The following is a 21,168-nucleotide window of genomic DNA, read 5'->3' on the forward strand; positions in this document are numbered from 1 at the left end:
ATAATTCATGGCATGACAAACAAGCAAGACACTATGACTCAATTATCCGGATACATATATTAAGATCGGATTCACTGGATGCTTGCACTCGTGGTGGCCTCTACTGCTCTGCAGAGCCATTGCCAATGGGTTTCACCCTACCACTCACGAGGTTAGCCTTTAAGCGTCTAAGGCCATTATCCTGCCAAAGACTAGGGCCTCCCGCTACTCTCACCACTTGGGTCAGTTTGCTCTACTTGAGACTCACTGACCCTTTAGAGTTTCGGGATGCGATCCTTACTTGAATCCTTATCTTAATATATACACTACACGCCACCATAAAGTCTCCCCACGGGACTCATGGAATTACGCCTATCACCCCAAATTTATGTTTCATACCATATCCACCACCTTTTTCTCGAAACATCCAATTCTCATCCAAGTTCTCAACCAACCAACCAAACAAAATCCATGTGTTATTCATGCCAACATACAAATTTTTAGTTCACAAGATTCAAACAACCACATAAACATATTCACATTCTTTAGGTTTTGAAAGAAAGGGGTAAATAAATAAATCACAAAATTCACCCATCAAACACAGAGAGAAAACAGAATTGGAACCACCCGCTGTAGCAGCCTCGCTCAAGCTAGGAGTAGTCGCCCAGGCGAGAGAAGTTGTCTCGCTCAAGCGACTGGCTCTCGCTTAGGCGAGTCTACCACGTTGGGTCCTGGAAGGTTTCACGATTTCTCGCTCAGGCGACGCTGTCTCGCCTGAGCGAGCTGACCTGTCGCCCAAAAATGCAGCCCCTCGCCTGGGCGAGTGCTCGAGGCAGAACCAGGGTGAGCATTCTGATACTCTCGCCTAGGCGAGGCGAGCTCGCTTGGGCGAGAATAGCAGAGCTCACCACTGTCAACCCACATGCAGTGGCGGAAACCGCCCAGATCCACTCCCAAACACACATGCAAGGTAGGAAAACGACACAGAGCAACATCCAGAACATAGCCAACCATTTATTTTCACGATTCAACACCATTTAAGCACTCACAACATGGAACAGAACACAAGCATGCCACGATAACTTTAAACTTAAACACATAGCTCCCCTTACCTCTGTTTTGGATACAGAAAGCAAAAGTCCTGAACCAAGGGATAGCACAGCTCCAGGAACTTGGGTAGAGCTGAAAACGTGAAGATCCAAACAAAACGACGTTAGGAATCTCAACCCCAACTTGACCAACGCCTCCAAACAGGGGGAAAAAAGGAAGTAAACGGACCAGAAGCTCCGAAGTTCACTTACCTGGAAAACAAAAGGAGTTTTGGTAGCTGGGAGACGTGTGGATGGTGTGCCCTAGCAGAGGGCAGAGGTGTGGGATGGAGAGGAAAGTTGCTTCTGAAAAGGTGACAAGAGCCAAAATGAGGGAACAATGAAGGATATAGGCTCCTTCTGTAGGACAGGGCCTTGGGCCTCCAAAAAGGCCAGGCCCATAAACTTTAAAGCACAGAAAAGGGGCTTACAACTCTGCTGACAAAATTAATTGTCTACCTGAGAATTACGCGTGTTAGGAAAATCGAAAACATCCTAGGTTAGAAAGTTTATGATATTACATTGTGAAACACTGCAACTTCCGAACATAAGATACCATTTCTCAATAATAGTTTAAATTTTCATATTCAGATACATGCACAAGTTAAAGCTTTTACCTCGAAAAGAATTTTCGGCGATGGCTACGCCTAGCTTCTCTAACTCTCAATTTTCTAATCACAAATATATTCGTCTGCAAAGGATAATTGTGAAAAGAAAAAGAACGTTGTGAGAACTAGTGAAGTATCACGTCTTACAAAAGTTGGTGCTGAAATATCCTTGATTTGAATTCTTTGAAATAATTCATTTTATAAGAAATTTCAAAAATTAAAATTAAATAAATTATTTTATTTAAATAAAGTAATTCAAATACATATTTAGTTCATGTTAATCACTAATCTCCACATAATGTAAAGGTAAGTAACGGCTGCGTGCTCTAAACGTTTTTATTTTTAACAATTTTTCTTCATTTTGGTAAGCCCGAATAAATTTAGATTTAATAAAATAGATTGATCTGTAATTCATATCTATTTTAATTAAATTAAATAGATTTAGATTTTTTTATTTTTAATTCAAATTTAGATTAAATTTATTTTATACAGTAGATTAAACTCAATAAAATCGATATAATATAACTCGATTCAAATAAACATGTAAAAAAAATCTTCGGAAGGAAACAGTATTACGGAGTCCAAACTACCACGTTAACTATGTGATCCGAACTAATATTTTCTTAATGCGAAAAAGTTAACTATATTATTGCCAAAGTTAGTCAGAAGATTTTGAATTTAAAAAAAAAAAAAATCTTCATTTCAGAATTTAAATGTTCAAATATAACACAATTCATAAATAAATATCGTAAATTGTTTCACAAATTCAACACTACATAAATATTAAAAAATATTAAAGATTAAAGAGTTGAGATTTTTTTTTTCTTTACAACATACTTTATTAGAAATAATAATCGATTACTTTTAACTATATTTTTTTCTAAATAAGATTGTGTTAAAAATTACTATAAATTTTAATATTTTAGTTATGTTGATACCTAAAACTCATTGATAATTTATCTCATTATACGAAAATTTATTAAAAAATGTACGAAAGATTATATTAAATTCATAATAAAAATTATACGAAAAAATAATAAATTATTACCTTAAATTATACCTGTTACGAAAAGAATTTAAATAAATCCATTAGTAGTAAAACATTGGCTTAAGTTCTCATTTTCGTAGTGTTTGTTGCGGATGGTTGTCATTTTTACTAAATGTTTAAAATGGTCCTTATTTTCGTAGTGTTTATTGCGGATGGTCCTCATTTTTACCAAATGTTTAAAATGGTCATTATTTTTGCAATTTAGGTTTAATTTAGTCTTTTTCGGTGACGTTGTTTAAATCAGTAACGGAGAACTGTACAGGTGGCACTGTTTGTATTACATTATATTGGGGTATATTACATGTATTGTACATGTGGATTATTAAAGTTAACTCTTCAATTTGGGAGACAAAAATTTTCCAATTAGGTCGCGCTGCAATTAGGGATTGATGAGTACCAGAGGTAAAGGAAGAAGATTGGACCGTGACATGGGATTGCAGGTAGAAGAAGATTGCAACAACACAAATTGGGAATGGAGGAAGAAAATTGCAGCAACTGACCAACTGTCCAACAATTCATTTCCAAAATCCTAACTCATCTATGTATTTCCAAATATCTAATTACTATATATGTACAGTACACGTAATACACCACAGTACAATGTAGTTAAAACAGTGTCACATGTACAGTGCTCTGTTACTAATTTTTTAAATGGCGTTATAGAAAATGACTAAATTAAATATGAATTGCGAAAATAAGGACGATTTTAAACTTTTGGTATAATTGAGGATCATCTGCAACAAACACAACAAAAATAGGACGAAAAAGATATTTAAGCCTACAACATTAAATTGCTTACACCATCTAATAACAATGTTTTCCTTAAAAAATCTAAAATTTCAGTTTGTGCCTAAAAGATTCGAGGTCAGTTTTACTTCTTTAAGAATCATATTACTACAGTCACATAAAGGATATTAAAACAAAAACATTGAGAATGTCGAAGGATTTCAAAAGAAGTAATTTAGATTTATGTCAGAATAGTCTTGAACTTTCTACGAATAACTTAGATATATTTGAATACTCAATTTTTAAAATAAATTCTGAGTAATTTGTTTTCGAATCATTTTTTTTCTCTATATCAACTTTTATTCAATAATTATTTTTTGTGTGAAAATAGGAAAAAATATATGAAAATGAGAATATATTTCAGACAAATAAACCCATACTCTCTCAGCGTTAGTTGATACTCTTGAAATAATCAAAGTGCTGAATAATAATTAATTAGGAACATTAAATTATTTACTTTTCAACGCACTGAACACAGATTTTACCTTAATATCTACCCATCCATAGTGTTTTAGAAAACTGTTGAACTTAATAACTTGTGCGAATGACACTGAGATTCACCGTATCTCAAAAAACAACAAATCTTAAAACAGGACAAATAATAAAACTTAAAATACTCCGTTATTCTCGTTTTTTACTAAAAATTTCAATTTGATTTTTGTATTTTTATTAGTAATAATTAGATCATTTTTATTAGTATAGAATTAACATTGCACGTGTCAGTTCTTCGGTTTTTTTAATTTTTTTTAATTTTTTTTTAAATTTTAAAAAAATAACATGTCACTATATTAGATTGACACATGGTATACTACAGACGTCACACGTGGTATAAATGTTTTTTAAAAAAATTATAAAAAATTTTAAAAATTTTAAAAAAAATTCAAAAAAAAATTCAAAAAAAAAAAACGAAGAACTGACATGTGACATCTACTGAACGGTATTAATTCTATACCAACAAAAAAGATCTATTTATTATTAATTTACAAAAGTATAAATATAAACCTAATTAAAACTAATAAAAATAACATAACTAAATTGAGATTTTGATAAAAAAATTAGAACCAACCAAATATTTTAACTTAAAACTTTCAAAGATACATGGCTTCATAATTCTAACGGGATTATAACATTAATTACGTGCCCAACACTTTTCCTATTAAATCATTATTTACTTCTATTTCTTTGGTCAAATGTGAACTCATTCCTCTGACAACTTAAAACCCCACTACAGGTAAAGTTTAAGTCACGTAGATTTGGGCTTTCGTGTCATATCTCCTCTAACCCCTACTAGAAAAAAAAAACTAATAAAAATAAAAAATAAAAAATAGTTACATGTTCAAATTAAGAATGTATTACTACTTTTTTATTCTTAATTATAACAAGTTGTAACGCACTACTAATTTTGTTTATTTATTATTTATGGCATGTGAAAAGAAATTTTAAATGGGGTAATAATTTATTTTCTTTATAAATGTCATTTTGCATTAACTTGGGTTGAGTAATTTGTTTTTTCTAATATGAATGATGTATATTGAGATGAAGCTATAGGTGTAGAAAAGTCCCCTAAAGTCGTCTACTATACAACCAAATGATTTATCCGTTGTGGTCATACAATATAGTATATAGTATTAATCACGACTTTGAAATATAAGTCGACGAATTTGACAACGAAAATGATATTAAGATACTTAACATTCCCAAGTCAAACAGATACTAGTCAATTCAAATCAAATTAATAGCAGAATTTATTGTTAACAAGACTAATTTTTACATACTAAATATTATTTAAATTAATTGAGGGCCACTCCTTTTTGTGTGAGAAATTTCCTAAGAACCAATCTAAAATATCAGCAGGTTAATTAGGTGGACTGAATAAAGTAGGTTGACTTTTAGGATAGTGATCAACACAATATTTTTCTTCTACTTTTCAACAATTTTAAAGTAATTTTTTTAATAACGCTCTGTCACTATTATTATATAAGATAACCAGTATTACTCATTTTGATTTGATAACTATTTTATAACATTATAAAGACTTTTTGACTAAAAAATAACAAAATCATTAACGGGCAAAATTCGTCTGAAAATTTTGTGGCTAAATTAAAACTAATGACAGATTATTGATAATGAAATATTTATTATCGAAAAAAAAATTATTAATAATTATTTACGATCAAAATTTATTAATAAAAATTTGTTAATATTTATTCTTTAATAATTACTGACGAACTTTTTGCAATTTGTTTTCCTCCTCGGTTTCTTACTCTTTTCTTCTTCTTATTCTTGTTTCTCTTTTTTTTTTTTTTCTTTCTCCTCTCCTCTTTTTCTTCTCCATTCCCACACACTCCTCCTCTATATTTATTGACAAATTTTTAAAATATTCATTTACTGATATATTTATTGAGAAATTTTACTAAAAAAATGGTTAAAATCTAAAGCAAAAACTTTGATACTCATTTTATCAATGAAATATATCAATAAAAATACCTATCTATTGTAACAACCGAAATTTAAAACAACATTTAGAAATTATTAATTATCATACGTCTTTGTAGCATTTATAAAGTATTTCAAAATAAATTCACATTTATAGTTCTTATCCTAGATAATGAAAAACTTACAAAAAAAATTAATGGACTCATGATTACTTCAAAATATAAACTAGGAACTTAATACAATTTTTTTTAAAAAAAACTATATTTCATCCCTATAATGTTCCTATCCTAATGTTTCATTTTTCCATCAAAGCTCCAAAGTCACTTTCATCATCATCTCCTATATATGCTCTAGGGATGGCAACGGGACGGAGCGGGGACGAGTTTCACTATCTCATACTCATCTCCTTAAAACAAATTCATCCTCATCCCTATACCCAAACTCAACGGATATCAAACTTTTATCCCATCCCCATCCCCATCGGGTAACGAGTATAATCTTGTACCCATACCCGTATCCGTTTTCTTACTACTTTAATATTAATTTTAATTAATTTTTATAAAATAATAAAAAATTACGGTAAAGGAAACATAATATTATCAAATATTCAATATTTGGAGTATGATTGTTTCTTCGATATCAAATAATTTGAAATAAATTATAATTGTTTACATTTTATATTAGAATACCAAATAAAATTTAATGAGAACCAAAACATTTATTAAATTTGCAAACATTAATGAAACCTAGTTGATAAATTTTAAAAATATTTTTAAAAAAATTTAAAAGGAAAAAATATTTTTTAAAAAATATAAAAGGAAAAATATATTTTAAATGTTTGTTTACTTGAATTTTTTAAATTATAATGAATTTATTTTTTATACACTAATAAAAGTTATAATACATCATACATGACTTAATTAAAATGACGCAAAGAATAAATAATAAATATAATAATAAAATTTTAACATAGATCTTGTATCTTTTGAACCACAATATATGTTGGATGGTAGTAAAAAAATATTCATGGCAATTACATTAAATTTTTATATTGTAGTAAATAAAAATTATTTATACAATTATAGTGAAAGAATTAAAGTATGATTGTAATGAGTTAGAAAATAAAAAATAATTAGATAAAATTTATCGAAATAGTATTCTACATAATGAAAATAAACAAAAAATAAAAATATAAAAAAATTAACAAATGTGTGTCTTATAAACAATTTGGAGACTATTGAAAGGAATCACACAAAGGAAAATAGATATATAATTAAAGGAATGATAAGATGAAAAATATCTTAGAGATCTAAGAAAACTTTTCAAATATCAACATATATACTCAATGGTTGATAAAAAGTGACGCAAAGAACAAATAATAAACATAATAAAATTTTATCAGAGATCTTGTATCTTTTAAACTCCAATATATGTTGGATGGAGATAAAAAATATTCATGGCAATTACATTAAATTTTTATATTGTAGTAAATAAAAATTATTTATACAATTATATTGAAAATATTAAAGTATGATTCTAATGAGTTAGAAAATAAAAAATAATTAGATAAAATTTATCGAAATAATATTTTATATGATGAAAATAAAAAAAATAAAAAAAATTAACAAATTAACAAATGTGTGTTTTATAAACAATTTGGAGACTATTTGAAGGAATTACACAAAGAAAAACAAATGTATAATTAATGGTATGATAAGACGAAAAACATCTTAGAGATCTAAGAAAACTTTTCAAATATCAACATATATACTCAATGGTTGAGAAATAAAAAAAATTGTTTTAGCGAAATAAAAGAGTTTTTCAGATGAAACAAAAATTAATAATAATAAGTAAAATTTTTTTATATTACTTAGTAAATGAAATGTTTATGCTATTAGACACTTAAATTGTGAGTATTAAACATTCTCATGTGAAAGGAAAATATACAATAAATAAAAATATTAAAAAATAATAGAAATATTCAAATGTTAGACATAAAATTTTTTTAATTCACATACATCATTTTAACATAATTACATAAAGGTTATGATAAGATAAAAAATATATTGGAGATGCGAATGAGTTTCATGACAAACCAAATATTTAGAAGAAATAAAAAATAGAAAGTATATATATATATATATATATATATATATATAGGGTTACTTAATTGATTGTGAATATTTTAATAATTTAAACGAGGATGGAGATATGGCGGGGACGAGTATTATGGCGGGATATATTCATCCTCATCTCCATCCCCATACCCAATTGAAAAAATCGGGGATTTCCCATACCCATACCCATACCCAGTCAATGCAGGGATTCCCCGTCAACACGGGGACGGGTTCAGGCAATACCCACGGGGACGAGTTTATTTGTCATCTCTAATATGCTCACATATATATAAAGTGTACAGTTATGACAAAAGAAAAAAAAAGGCAAGAGAACACACAAAATGCAAGGGTAAGCTAATTTTTACAAAAATAAATCTCAATCTAAATATATTATATCTTTTTACAAAGGTTGTATAATTAAATATTTGAAATATATAAAATATCAAATAAGAGACCAAAGATGAATCTTAGAACTACCATAGTACATTTAGACTTTTGCTTCCGGAAGACTAGTATATTGAATGTACTCATGAGACTCTGTATCTGTCATATTGTCCCTCTACTCCTCCTTCTCAACAACAATAACTCAAGTGGAACAATCATATAAGTCATCCAGTACTGACAAGATTAACTTTACTAGCTCCCTAAGTATGATCCTCTTTTTTGTATCATATCATTTGCCAGGTGAATCCTCATTCGACTCTCACCAACTAGCTATCATCCTCCATATGAATCAGATACTAGTAGAGTCAAGATATCTCACATCACAAGTCCCCTTCAATACACTTGGATTCATCCTAGAGTAGCATTTCTCTTTGAAAATAACTAATTTGACAATCAACACTAAAACCTTTACACATATACATGCATTGTCAAACATATGGTAATAAATTCATAACCAGAGAGGAAGCACACAAGAAAAAATATTTAGAAAGATATAACTCTTCCTTCACACAAGATAAAGGTAATAAATAAAATCACCTTACTGCATCAAAGTCATTCAAGCAAACAGACCTGCAGGAACCATTGAATCATGCAATTCACAAAAATCATACTCATTTCCAAACATTTCTACTGTAACAACTTTTCCAACATCTGTTCTACAAATTTCATAACACGAACAGTAGTAATTACAAATTAATTTATCTCATCCAGCAGTTTCACCCACACTTAATAATTATAAATCACAAACCAAATTCTCTTCCTCTTACAACAATCTTAACTTTCTCTACACAAAAGAAAATCATCACCAATGTAGACATCATTCATTATAATTTTGTTTCTCTTGAAAAAAATTTCAAGCTTTATCAACATTCACACACAAAAATCAAACTCATATTTTATACTTCAACAGTAAAGCATTAAGTCTGCAAAGAAAAATAGCTTTCCTTATCTTATAATCTTGATATAACATTGTTCTTTTTTCCTTAAACACCTCCATACATTAAAACACTCTATCTACACAACAAAAAGCTCAAATGACGATCAAGACACAACATTAGAGTCTCAACAAAAAAAAAATTCATTAAGGACGAATGAAAACAACATGCAAAAAAAAAAGAAACTTGCATGTAAGAGAAAACAAATTATTACATGTAAAGAATAAGCAAAATTTGGAACTCACCATTAAGAGAAATTGGATGGGGGTTTTGATAGAACTCTTCATGTAGATTCTTCTAGCGATAATGAATCTTTAAAAGGATTAGAATTGAATCAAGATTTTATGGTAGGAAAAGAAGATTTTTGAAGAGAAAATAGGACTAGAGGAAGAATGGACTTTCTGAAAGATAATGAGATACAGTTTGGGATTCTCACATCTATAATAAAAGTTTTCATTTACTATAATGAATTTTACCTGAAATTGTTTTTATCAGCAATAAAAATTTTAATTTATCGAAAGATTCATTACAAAAATCAATAATAAAAGTTCTAAAATTCGGCAGTATATGGTGTTTTACCAATAGATTTTTTGGGGTGATAAAATTCATAATTTCTTGCAGTGTTTAGCAAAAAAATTACAATACAACATTGTAGATGACGAATTTTAATGATAAATATATAAAGTTCTTTAGCAAATTAAAGAGCATTTATTACTGAGTCTTTAAAAATGGATGACTAATTTTGCTTTTATATAAATACATTTTTACTAATTATTCTTAAAATACTTGCTCCGTCCAAATTTTTAAGGTTTTTAAACATGTATTAAAAAATAGCGATAAATATTTGTATTTTTAAGTTTAAATAGTCTCATTCTTTACATCTACTTTAATCATTATCTCCTCTCAAAATGGAGTAATTAATGTGAGGATAAATTGAAAAAAAGAGACAAAATATAATATATATTTTAAAATGAAAACATAAATTAATTGGACTAATTAGCAATGTTAAAATTGTAAATAATACAATAATGAGGGAATGCATGATTGTAAGGTCATTACTTTTGTGCTCCTTCTTTATAATGAGTTTTAAAACCCTTATGTGTCCATTTATTGGTTGTCATCCAAAATCACTTTACACATTAACTACTTTATTTATTTATTTTTATTTATTAAGGATAAAAAGTAGTTTTTTCCAAGAAGTCCAAGTTTAACATGGGTGTACAGCGGTCTCACAATCTATTTCACGGGAGGCCATGGACAAATCACTGGCGACTGCTCCATTTTTCCAATGTAGTTAATAATGAATTTCAATTCTTTTACACTCGACCTCTTCAAATTCACCTTTGGCTACTTTGACATAGGTAGCAACTTCAATTTGAAGTTTCATTTCCTAGATCAATTTGAATGAATTTTAGGTGAAAAAAGGTGATAATTTCATAATAAGGACACTGAGATGCAGTTGTGGCTGCTGCATAGAATTATATAAATATAGCTGACATTGCGAGAATTTCAAATCATGAGAACATGACAAACTAGATTATTACACTCATCACAAAAGTAATAATAAGCAACTTGAGAATTACGCATGATAGGAATGAATGTCGAAACATCGAGGTTAGAAACAGAAAGGGTTAATGTTTTCTTATTTTTCATATTGCTATAGTCACTGATACAAGCAAACTGAAATATGGAAATTCCCTTGGTCTAAAGCTTTTAGTCTCTGATCACGTGATAAAATATTCTGATACTTTAATGCCAAGATATAATACTATCACTATACTACACAAATAAGGTAATGCATGACATCATTTCGTGAATTGCATGCACCAAACAATAATATATATAACAATACATGTGAATACCTATGCCTTGTCAAACTATATCCCAGGAACTTGTACCTGTTATTTGCTTCTACTTTTTTTTTTGTCTTAGAACATTTGTTGTGTCCCTGCCTAATGGGTAGGTCACCTTGCAGTAACGAGAGTAACGTTAAGAAAGGGCCATGGACACCGGAAGAAGATGAAAAGCTAATGGATTATATTAGCAAACATGGAAGAGGAACGTGGAGAACACTTCCAAAGCATGCTGGTCTAAATAGGAACGGAAAAAGTTGCAGGTTGAGGTGGGAAAATTATCTAAGACCAGATATTAAGAGAGGAAAATTAACTGAAGAGGAGGAGCAATTGATCATCAACCTTCATTCAGTTCTCGGAAACAAGTATGAACATGCCTTGTTCCTTTGTATTGTGAAGCATGAAATATTTTAGCTAACTTCTTTTTTGTTATGCAAATCAAATTGAAACCCTAATTCATTTTTGTGAATTTCTAGGTGGTCAAAGATTGCTACAAGTCTCCCAGGGAGAACTGATAACGAGATCAAGAATTACTGGAACACCACCATAAGAAAAAAGCTTCTCCACATGGGTATTGATCCTGATACTCACAGGCCAAGAACTGACTTGAATCATCTGATGAATCTTTCTCAGTTGCTTGGCATGTCAATGAATCCTTGGACCAACCCTACTGGTTTACAAGCAGATGTCACTCAATTAGCCAAACTACAAGTGCTACAAAATATGTTACAACTTATGAACAACACTTCATTGATTAGCATGTCTAATCAAATTCTCAACCCTGCACTTGATACATTCCTCAATGGAACAAACACCTTCCAAGCGAGAGATCCAATGTTCAGAGGTTCAGAATATCCAAACCCTACTACTGGTAACAACATATCCGATCTATTCTCTCAAACACCCAGTGACTATTCTCAGCAGAACTTCTTCAAATCAGGGATAGAAAAAGAAAATGAAACTAATCATCAAGAAGTTCCTAGTGATACCCAAAACATTAACACTTCACAACAGAATCAAGCAGAAAATTTACTTCCACCGTTAGTTGTTGCTTCATGTCCTAGGACAACTACCTTCGACAAAATGGAGAGCAACTATAATGCAGCACAGAAATCCACAGAGTCACCTTTCTCTACAAATTTTGAGGCTTGGGAGAAGTTTCTCATTGAAGATGATGAAGCTAGTGGTTCCTACTGGAAAGAGATTCTAGAGTAAGTTCTACTCTTAATTGGTTTACCTTTGCTCAAATGGTTAAGTTCGTCGTTTTCGTTTATAACCTTACATTTTTTTTTCTTTTGCAGCTTGACATCCACTTCTGCATCTCCAGTTTCCTGACAGAAGAAATTTTTCTCAAGATAATCAACTAAAGGATCCCATATATATACCCAGATATTTTTCATTCTTTCATTTGTTTTTTCTTTGAATTTGATCCTTCATTTGTTTGGTCATCGTCCATCATAAATTTGTGAAGTCTGTAATCATAATTAGTTCTTTCCGTAGCAGAAAAAAAATTGCACATTATACAGTTCGATGTTTTTTTATTACTTCTATTTGTATCTTGAGTCAGATAAAGCATCAAGCAAAATCTTTTGTAGTGATAAAGCATAGTTATAAATAAGATTTGTATCAGCAATTAGGACAATAATTAATCTTTGCACCATTCCTCTTGTCTTGTCACCCCCTAAAGAAATTTTGATCTGGCTCTTGAACATGGAAAGAAAATGCATTGAATTATAAAATTTGTGATTGGAATTAGTGTACGTTAGTTCAGCATGTTTGCGTGTGAAAATAAAGAATAATGCAAAAAGAGATGTCAGCAGAACTACCCTCTTGTCTTCACGTTCGCCAATAAAACTGCTCCTTAAGATAATGGCGACACAACTTCATTATTCAAAAGCTTAAATTTTAGTATTTTAGAGATAGTGGAGAAGGTTGTTGGTTGGTTGGCCTGGGTTTAAGAGAGCTATAGTTAGATAGCTTTGAGAAGTCTACGGTGAATGATAGTAGAAATTGAAACCTGATTTCAAAAGTCGTCTGTGTTTTATTTATGAAGGAGTGCACAATTTTATTACATACATATGAATTGCCTATGCATACAAAATATATTTCTTTTAACTATTTTAGCTTATTATATGGGTTTTATAATCCATATAAATTCACGTACTATATGAAGTTTAAATTTTTACATTCACCAAATAATTAGTGTAATAAAAGCAACTTAGTATATAAATTTTGAGTATAATTATCATAAAAATAGCTAAGATAATGATTATAACTGGTACAATATTAATATTTTTTTATCAAATAACTAATATATAAAGTAGAGTTTATTTAGTAATTTTCTTAAATTATTTATTTTTATCTATAATCTATGTCTAACACTAGGTTCATATTAATCTCTGTAAGTATTCTCCGAATGTGACAATGTACGGTAAGTACGTACATATTATGTATGGATTTGTCCATAATACATATTGTGTTTTTGTTACACTATGACATTTTTTAGAGAAATCTGGAATAGTTTCTTTATTTTTTTTTTATGTGTCTCGGTTCGGTTTGGTCTTTTTCCATGTTTTAGAGAAATATTGAATAGTTTCTTTACTTTTTGTTGTCTCGATTCGGTATTTGTTTTATAAATTTTGATGTAATTATATTTTTTTCGGTTAGTATTATATTACGAACGTTAAGATGTGACAAATGGTAGTTCCTTTTATTTAATTTTCTTTTTGAAATAAAATAATTTGTCACATAAGTTATGTTGTATCACATGATTGTAATAGTAGCAATGTCATATGTCACTTTAATATTATATTAACAATGTTAAAAATGTTATATATGTTAGTTCATAATTTTTTTAATTGTTTTTTACTTTTTAAAAAAATAATAAAATTTGTCACATGTCAAATTATAGTGTCACCTAACTAAGAGTGTAATCTGATAGTATCACGTGTTATTGTTACACCAAGTGTCATTGTCTTAATTTATATTTATTGTTTTGATTAAATTCAGTCCCTTTTTATTTGTTTAACTAGCAATTTCGTCCATTCCTTCCAAATTAAGACCAAATTTAATTTTTTATATAAATATTATACTAATATTTTTATTAAAATTGATATTTTTATTAAATATTTTTAACTAAATTAAATTTATTTAAATTTATATTTTACATTGAATTTTATTTAAAATTTCTTAAAATTTATGTTTAATATAAACTAAAACTAATTTTTTAATAATTTTAAATAAAACATCTTAAAAGAATTGAAATGTAAAAATTCCTAAAAATAATTCTTCTTGAATTTTCGCATCCCCGCTCCCAGTTTAAATAAATTTCCTGGATAAACAAAAAAGATATTTTTTTAACAAAAACTGAAATTGACCTATTTTAATACATTTTCTATGTTTGAAAAAATAATTACGTTATTTATATACACATTTTGACTTCCTTTATATTTTATCAAATACTTTTAAAAATAAGTTATTTAGGAAATATTGAAGAGGGAGTGTGTTATATTTTACATATATTATGACTTAATATTGATATTTTATTACATCATATTTTAATTATTTTTTTATTTAAATTTCTATTTTAAATAATTATATATTTTAAAAGTTTGTAAAATTTAATAATTTTTATAATTAATTTAAAAATAACAATTTTATAATTGAAATATAAAATTTTAAAATAATTCTATAAAAATTTAAAATTTTAAAACAATTTTGAATAAAAGTCATTATCAAATATGAATTTAAATAAACTTAATCTTCTTTAAAATATTTAATAAAAATATAAATTTTAATAAAAATATCACATAACATTTATATAAAAATTAAATTTAATAAATTACTCAATTTAAAAAGAAATGGGACTTAATTGAATTTAAATAATAAAATTCAGGAACTAAATCGAGAATAAAATAATGACACTTAATTTGACAGAGACATGGGATACTATCAAATCACATTGTCAATGTAACACCACGTTAATTTGATGCATGACAAATTTTTATTTTTTAGAAAAATTAAAAATATTAAATAAAAAAAAAACATAAATAACATGTAACACATCTTTAATGTTATTAATATAGTACTAATAAAAAATAAATATAGAATTACATCAAAATTTCTAAAATAAAAACTAAATTAATACATATAAAAATAAAAACTTATTTAAGATTCCTCTAACAAATAGGACGAAAAACAATTTAATTTGTGGTTAATTATGTAGAATCACATCCACAAAAAATCCATACCATAAAATTGAAAAGGATTTGAATATGATATTTTCTACCGATGTAACATAGAGTTTCACTAACAATTATATAAAAATTGATGATTCTAACATTTGCTGGACAAAATCTAAAAAAGTTATCATAATACTACTCCTAGTATTACTTTTAGCCAAAATAAATTTCAAAAATAATACAAAAGCTTTATTTTTACAAGGAAGTATTAAATATAATATTAAAAATATTTAATAATGTATTTTCCAATTATCTACACCTTTCTTTTAGTAAATTACTAAAAATATCACTGCCCATTTTGATTTATCTGAGTTTTGTTTTCATCGAGAAAATTGTTTTTAACTTTTAAGAATATTATAATATGTACATATACAAGTTTTGGATAAAATTTAATGCAATTAGCATTTTCAATTTGCATGTATTTTTACTGTATTTCTTTATGTAGAAAATTAAAAGGAGGATTTTAAAACTTAATATTTGACTTGGCTGTAAACTTCTGTTCCAATAAAAATGGATCGTTATGTGATAATTCATTTTACATTTTGGACCTTCTCAAAGTTTTAATTTTTTTTCTCAGGTTTCGAGTTGGAGACTTGTGAGTGAGGAAGGTGGATTAAACTTCACTATTTATAGAAATTCAAAGATTTTAAATGTGAGATTAAACTAATTAAAAGAATCTCTAAGGTTGGAGAGACTATCGACTCTCTCATAACAAAATCAAAGTTATTGTAAATGTGCTTAATAGGTTAAAAAATAATGCTACAAATTCTAACGGAGATTACCTTTGGTCTTATAGACCCATTTGGTTTCAATGGTGTCTTATTGACCCGTTTAATTTCAATATTGTCTTATATACTAACTTAGTTCTAATGGGTTACTAAATTGATCCTAAATATTTTGATATATGTTGACTTTTAGCTACACATTTATTTGTTGTTTCAACATGTAATATGTGTGAACTTTTCACAATAGAAACAATTAAAACCTTATCTCATACATTTTAATTATTGCAACCTTATCTCATACATTTTAATTATTATGGAGATTCATTTGATTTTTCAATACTTATTCATTTACTTGACCTTTAATTACAACTCTATTATTATTATTATTATTATTATTATTATTATTATTATTATTATTATTATTATTATTATTATTATTATTATTATTATTATTATTATCGAGTTATGAAATTCAATTATATTGTAATTACCACACAATACCACATAATCTCCAAAAAATGCTATACATTATTAGAGTTGTCAATTTGACCAAACATGCATGGTTGGTCCATAGGGAAAAACATTTCATAAAATTAAAAGACCCTCATAAGAAAAAGTTTATGTGACCAAAATAACAGCAAAAACTCCATGGACTAGGGTCAACTCATGGGTTAGTGTATGTTAGTTCATCAAAGATCAAGATAGACAAAGTTGGATAAGACCTAGATTAACTCGACTCTATCCTCAGTGCGAGTCGACTCTGTTGGACCCTTTGGGTCGCCCTAGCACAGATCAACTCTTGTCCCGAGCCAACTCAATTTGACCTTCATCTCAAAAGACTTAGCTCAACTTACAACCTATGTTGACTTGGCTTAAACTTCGGTCTGTCTTAATCTTTGACTCGGACTGACTCGACCTAAGCTTTGGTTTGGATTGACCTGACTCAACCTTCAGCCTAGGTCGACCTGTCTCAATCTTCGGCTTGGATCAACCTGTCTCGATCTTCAACCTGAGTAATTTGTCTCAAACTTTGATGACTTATTCTAAACAATTAATTCTAACAAACGCAATGGAGTGTTGAGTATAATTCAAGTGTCGTATCCACAAAGATTTGCTAAATTTTTCCATTACCTACGGTGCAATAGAACAGTACTTTTAATAAGACTTTAACTACTATCAAGTTGCAATCATGTAGATTAAAATCTGATGAGAAGAAAATGTTAAACGTATGTGGTAAGGTTGGATGTTTCTCCCTTTCCTTGAATCTATTTTGATTCCTCCTCTTTACACTTAGGATCTATCAAGAGTCATTTCTCTCGAAGTGTTATTTTAGAGTTGATCTATATGTATTCATGTTATCTAGAACCTACGAAGTTTAAACCCAAGGTGTGATTCCTCCACTCTTGGTTGAATAAAATCCCAGCTTTAATGTACAAGACTTTTCCCACCCAACATCCCCTTTAGGTATCACGAAAGCACTAGTACATGTATGGCAATTTGTTTGGATCACAATTTGAATTTGTCTCCCAACTTAATTCAAACCAATTGAATAACACAAATTATTTATATCAATGAATAATGATATCAATAAGCACAATAAACATAAAAGGTAAGTTCAATTACATCCAACCTTGCAACTATGGAATTAGCCACACATATCGATGATCAATCTCATTTCTAAACAAGAGTTCTTGCTCTAACCTCTATACCTTTCCCTAAATAATTTCTTTCAAAATTTAACAAAGAAAAGATACTTATTCTCCACTTCCCAAGATGATTCAGATAAAAGGGAAAATTTTGTTTTACAGGTTGATTTGGGCAGTGCTCAACCACATCAATTTTTTTATGAGTTATCCTGTGGCTTTTGCTCAACATTGTTGTTCTGGTGCTGGATGCATGACTTTCTTCTATCAGTTCATTCTTGTTCCATGCTTCTCACTTCATTAAGTGAAAAAATATCCTTGTATGTAGCTTAGCACCAATTATCAGGCTCCGCTTGAGGATTCTAGTTGGCTTGTTCTATTTTTTCTACTATCCTGGCTTAACACCCTTAGTAGTGATTGAGCCTTTTGCCTACTATTCTTTCTTCTTCTTCTTTTTCTGCAAAACAGCACATTTTCATTAACATTCACACTTTTTATTTATTTCTGGGGGAGGTTCACTGATTTAGCTAAAAAGGGTTATTTTTCCTAAATAACAACAATAAAGCATTTGATGAATGTCTAATTTGATGTACTATTGAATGTTTTTGAGATACTTATCAAACTTCAACCTAGGCCAACTAGATTTGACCTTTGGTACAGGCCGACTTAGTTAAAACTTCAATTTAGGCAAACTTGGGTCGACCTTCAAACTAGGATAACTTAGCTTGACCTTTGACCTAGACTGAACTAAAGGTGTTGTATTTAGAAGTTAATTGGAATCTTGTAATTGGGTCAAGCCCACTTTGACCCTGACACTAAGCGGACTTTGGGAATGAGATTAATTTTTGGCCTACTCATTTGGTAACCCTATAAAAGAAGACTTATTAAGGAGTAGGTTAGGACTCACCCATAGGTCATGGATCAAATTGACACATCTTGTATTACTTTACTATCTAAAATGTCTTTTTGGTACACCTTGAGACAAACAACACATGAAAAATATTGTTCTTTAGATTTAAAGTTAAACATTTCATATTCTCTTTGTAGCTATTAAAATTTTGATTTCTAAGCTTTTTCTACTCTTTTGCAAGACACCTTCAATGTATCACATGTTTTTTAAGTTGTTTTAGTATTTTCTAGGTATAATTACTGATTTGGTACCCCAACTTTTTGGTTAAGTTCAATTTGGTACCCAAACTTTTGGTTTGTTCAATTTAGTACCCCAATTATTTAAAGGGATTCAATTTGGTCATCTCCGTTAAGTTGGAGTTAACACGGTGTCCGTACAGGACAGGTGTCATGCCATGGAATTTTAAATTTTTTTTTTAATTTTTTTTTTCAAAAAATTTAAAAACTGTCACATGTCAGTTTATCATCGTGCCACGTGGCAGCTTACAATCATGACACATGGCAGTGGTAATAGTTGTTTTCAATTTAGTACCCCAATTTAAATTTTTGGTTCAATTTAGTACCCAATTTTTTAAAATGATCCAATTTCGTCTTCTCCAATTTGAGACCAAATTAGTAAATAAGTTTAATTACAATTTATATATACATGTTACAATAACTTTTTCTAATATATACATCAAATCATTTCACCTAAATACTTAAATTATTTTATTTTTTACATTTTAACCTTTGTAATTTTTTACACATGAAATTTTTTACACTTGTAAAAAATAAAATAATTTGAATATTTAGGTGTAGTGATTTGATATATAAATTCAAAACAATTATTTTAACATGTATATATAAGTTATAATTAAACTTAGTTATTAATTTGATCTCAAATTGGAAAGGACGAAATTGAATCATTTTAAAAAATTTGGGTACTAAATTGAACCAAAAATTTAAATTCGGGTACTAAATTGAAAACAACTATTACCACTGTCACGTGTCATGATTGTAAGTTGTCATGTGGCACGATGATAAACTGACACGTGATAGTTTTTAAATTTTTTGAAAAAAAAAATTAAAAAATTAAAAATTCTACGGCTTGACACGTGTCCTGTACGGACACAGTGTTAACTCCAACTTAACATAGAGGACCAAATTGAATCTTTTTAGATAATTGAGGTACTAAATTGAACCAACCAAAAGTATGGGTACTAAATTGAACTTAACAAAAAAGTTGGGATACCAAATCAGTAATTATACCTATTTTCTATTTCTCCAAAAGTTTATTAGTTTACTTTTTGGTGGATTTGAGAATGTCAATTGATCTTTTTTTGAGTTGTATCATCAACTCCTGGTGTTTGTTCAACAAACTTAAAATATTATAAGTTCTTAAATGAATAACTATCAAAGTTTACAATAATTAAAGTTTAACTTCTCATCCAATTTAGAGGACCAAATCATACAATGTTAAATTTGATGGGTAACTCTGTTTATGGACACAGTGAGAGCATTCGCATTCTACTTAATCAATCGTCTTCCCATAAGTGGAATAAAAAGATTAATCACTCAAATACACAAACATTAAAGAAAAGAAAATAATTTACTCTCAACTTTTTAATACAGTTAAGAATATAACATAATGAAAAAAGTAGTTAGAGATTTAAAACTAGCAAATTTGAAGACACTAAAATAATATTGAACCGTATTTGAAACTCATTTAAGTCATTTTTATTTTATACTACATTTTAAATTATACAAGTTTATCTACTTTATGTACAAATGCCAAGCACATGTAATTTATAGTGTAATAAAATAATAAAAGTAGAACTAACTTACCTTCCTTAAATAATATATTATGAACAAGATAACGATCCTTTAACAAAAGTATTAAGTTTTTTAAAATAATATTTTTATGAAAAGATAATAGTTGTTTAACAAAAGTAATATACAAATTATCCACTAATCAAAAACATAACATAGGTGTTGCGTCACGTTAATAATAAAATTGGAAAGGATCTGGATTGAGAGGAAATGTGGAAACAATATGGAGAGCAATTTTATAGATGTGGTATGGATAATATATTTAACAAAAACAATGATTGAAGAATGGTGAAAACATGGCAGACATGTATCTATAAATCTATTATTTTTAAGATTTTAGATCGAAGGTTATATCAACTGATGTATAATTGGTGTTATATATTTGCATCTTATATGCTATCAACAAGGAAAAGATATCATAATATAGGAACCAAGGTTAACTTCCAAGCATATTTCATGTCTGTTAATGAGTCTAGATTTTAACAATGCCACCGCCGCCAGGTATCTAAATAAAATTTTAGAATTTCAACAAAAACCAGTACACGCA

The 21,168-nt window shown here is 28.6% G+C and overlaps 1 protein-coding gene across 1 annotated transcript; it reads left to right on the forward strand.

Annotated features, from left to right (window-relative positions):
* The first annotated feature begins 11,327 nt into the window (after nucleotides 1-11,327).
* Nucleotides 11,328-12,977, forward strand: LOC114177291 (transcription factor MYB41-like). Its single transcript, XM_028062570.1, has 3 exons — nucleotides 11,328-11,659; nucleotides 11,771-12,505; nucleotides 12,596-12,977. Exons 1-3 carry the CDS (start codon nucleotides 11,397-11,399, stop codon nucleotides 12,627-12,629), a joined length of 1,032 nt encoding a protein of 343 aa, XP_027918371.1. The 5' UTR covers nucleotides 11,328-11,396; the 3' UTR covers nucleotides 12,630-12,977.
* The last annotated feature ends 8,191 nt before the right edge of the window (nucleotides 12,978-21,168 follow it).

This window comes from Vigna unguiculata, chromosome 3 (genome assembly GCF_004118075.2).
Source record: "Vigna unguiculata cultivar IT97K-499-35 chromosome 3, ASM411807v1, whole genome shotgun sequence".
In the NCBI taxonomy this organism is placed as follows: Eukaryota; Viridiplantae; Streptophyta; class Magnoliopsida; order Fabales; family Fabaceae; genus Vigna; species Vigna unguiculata.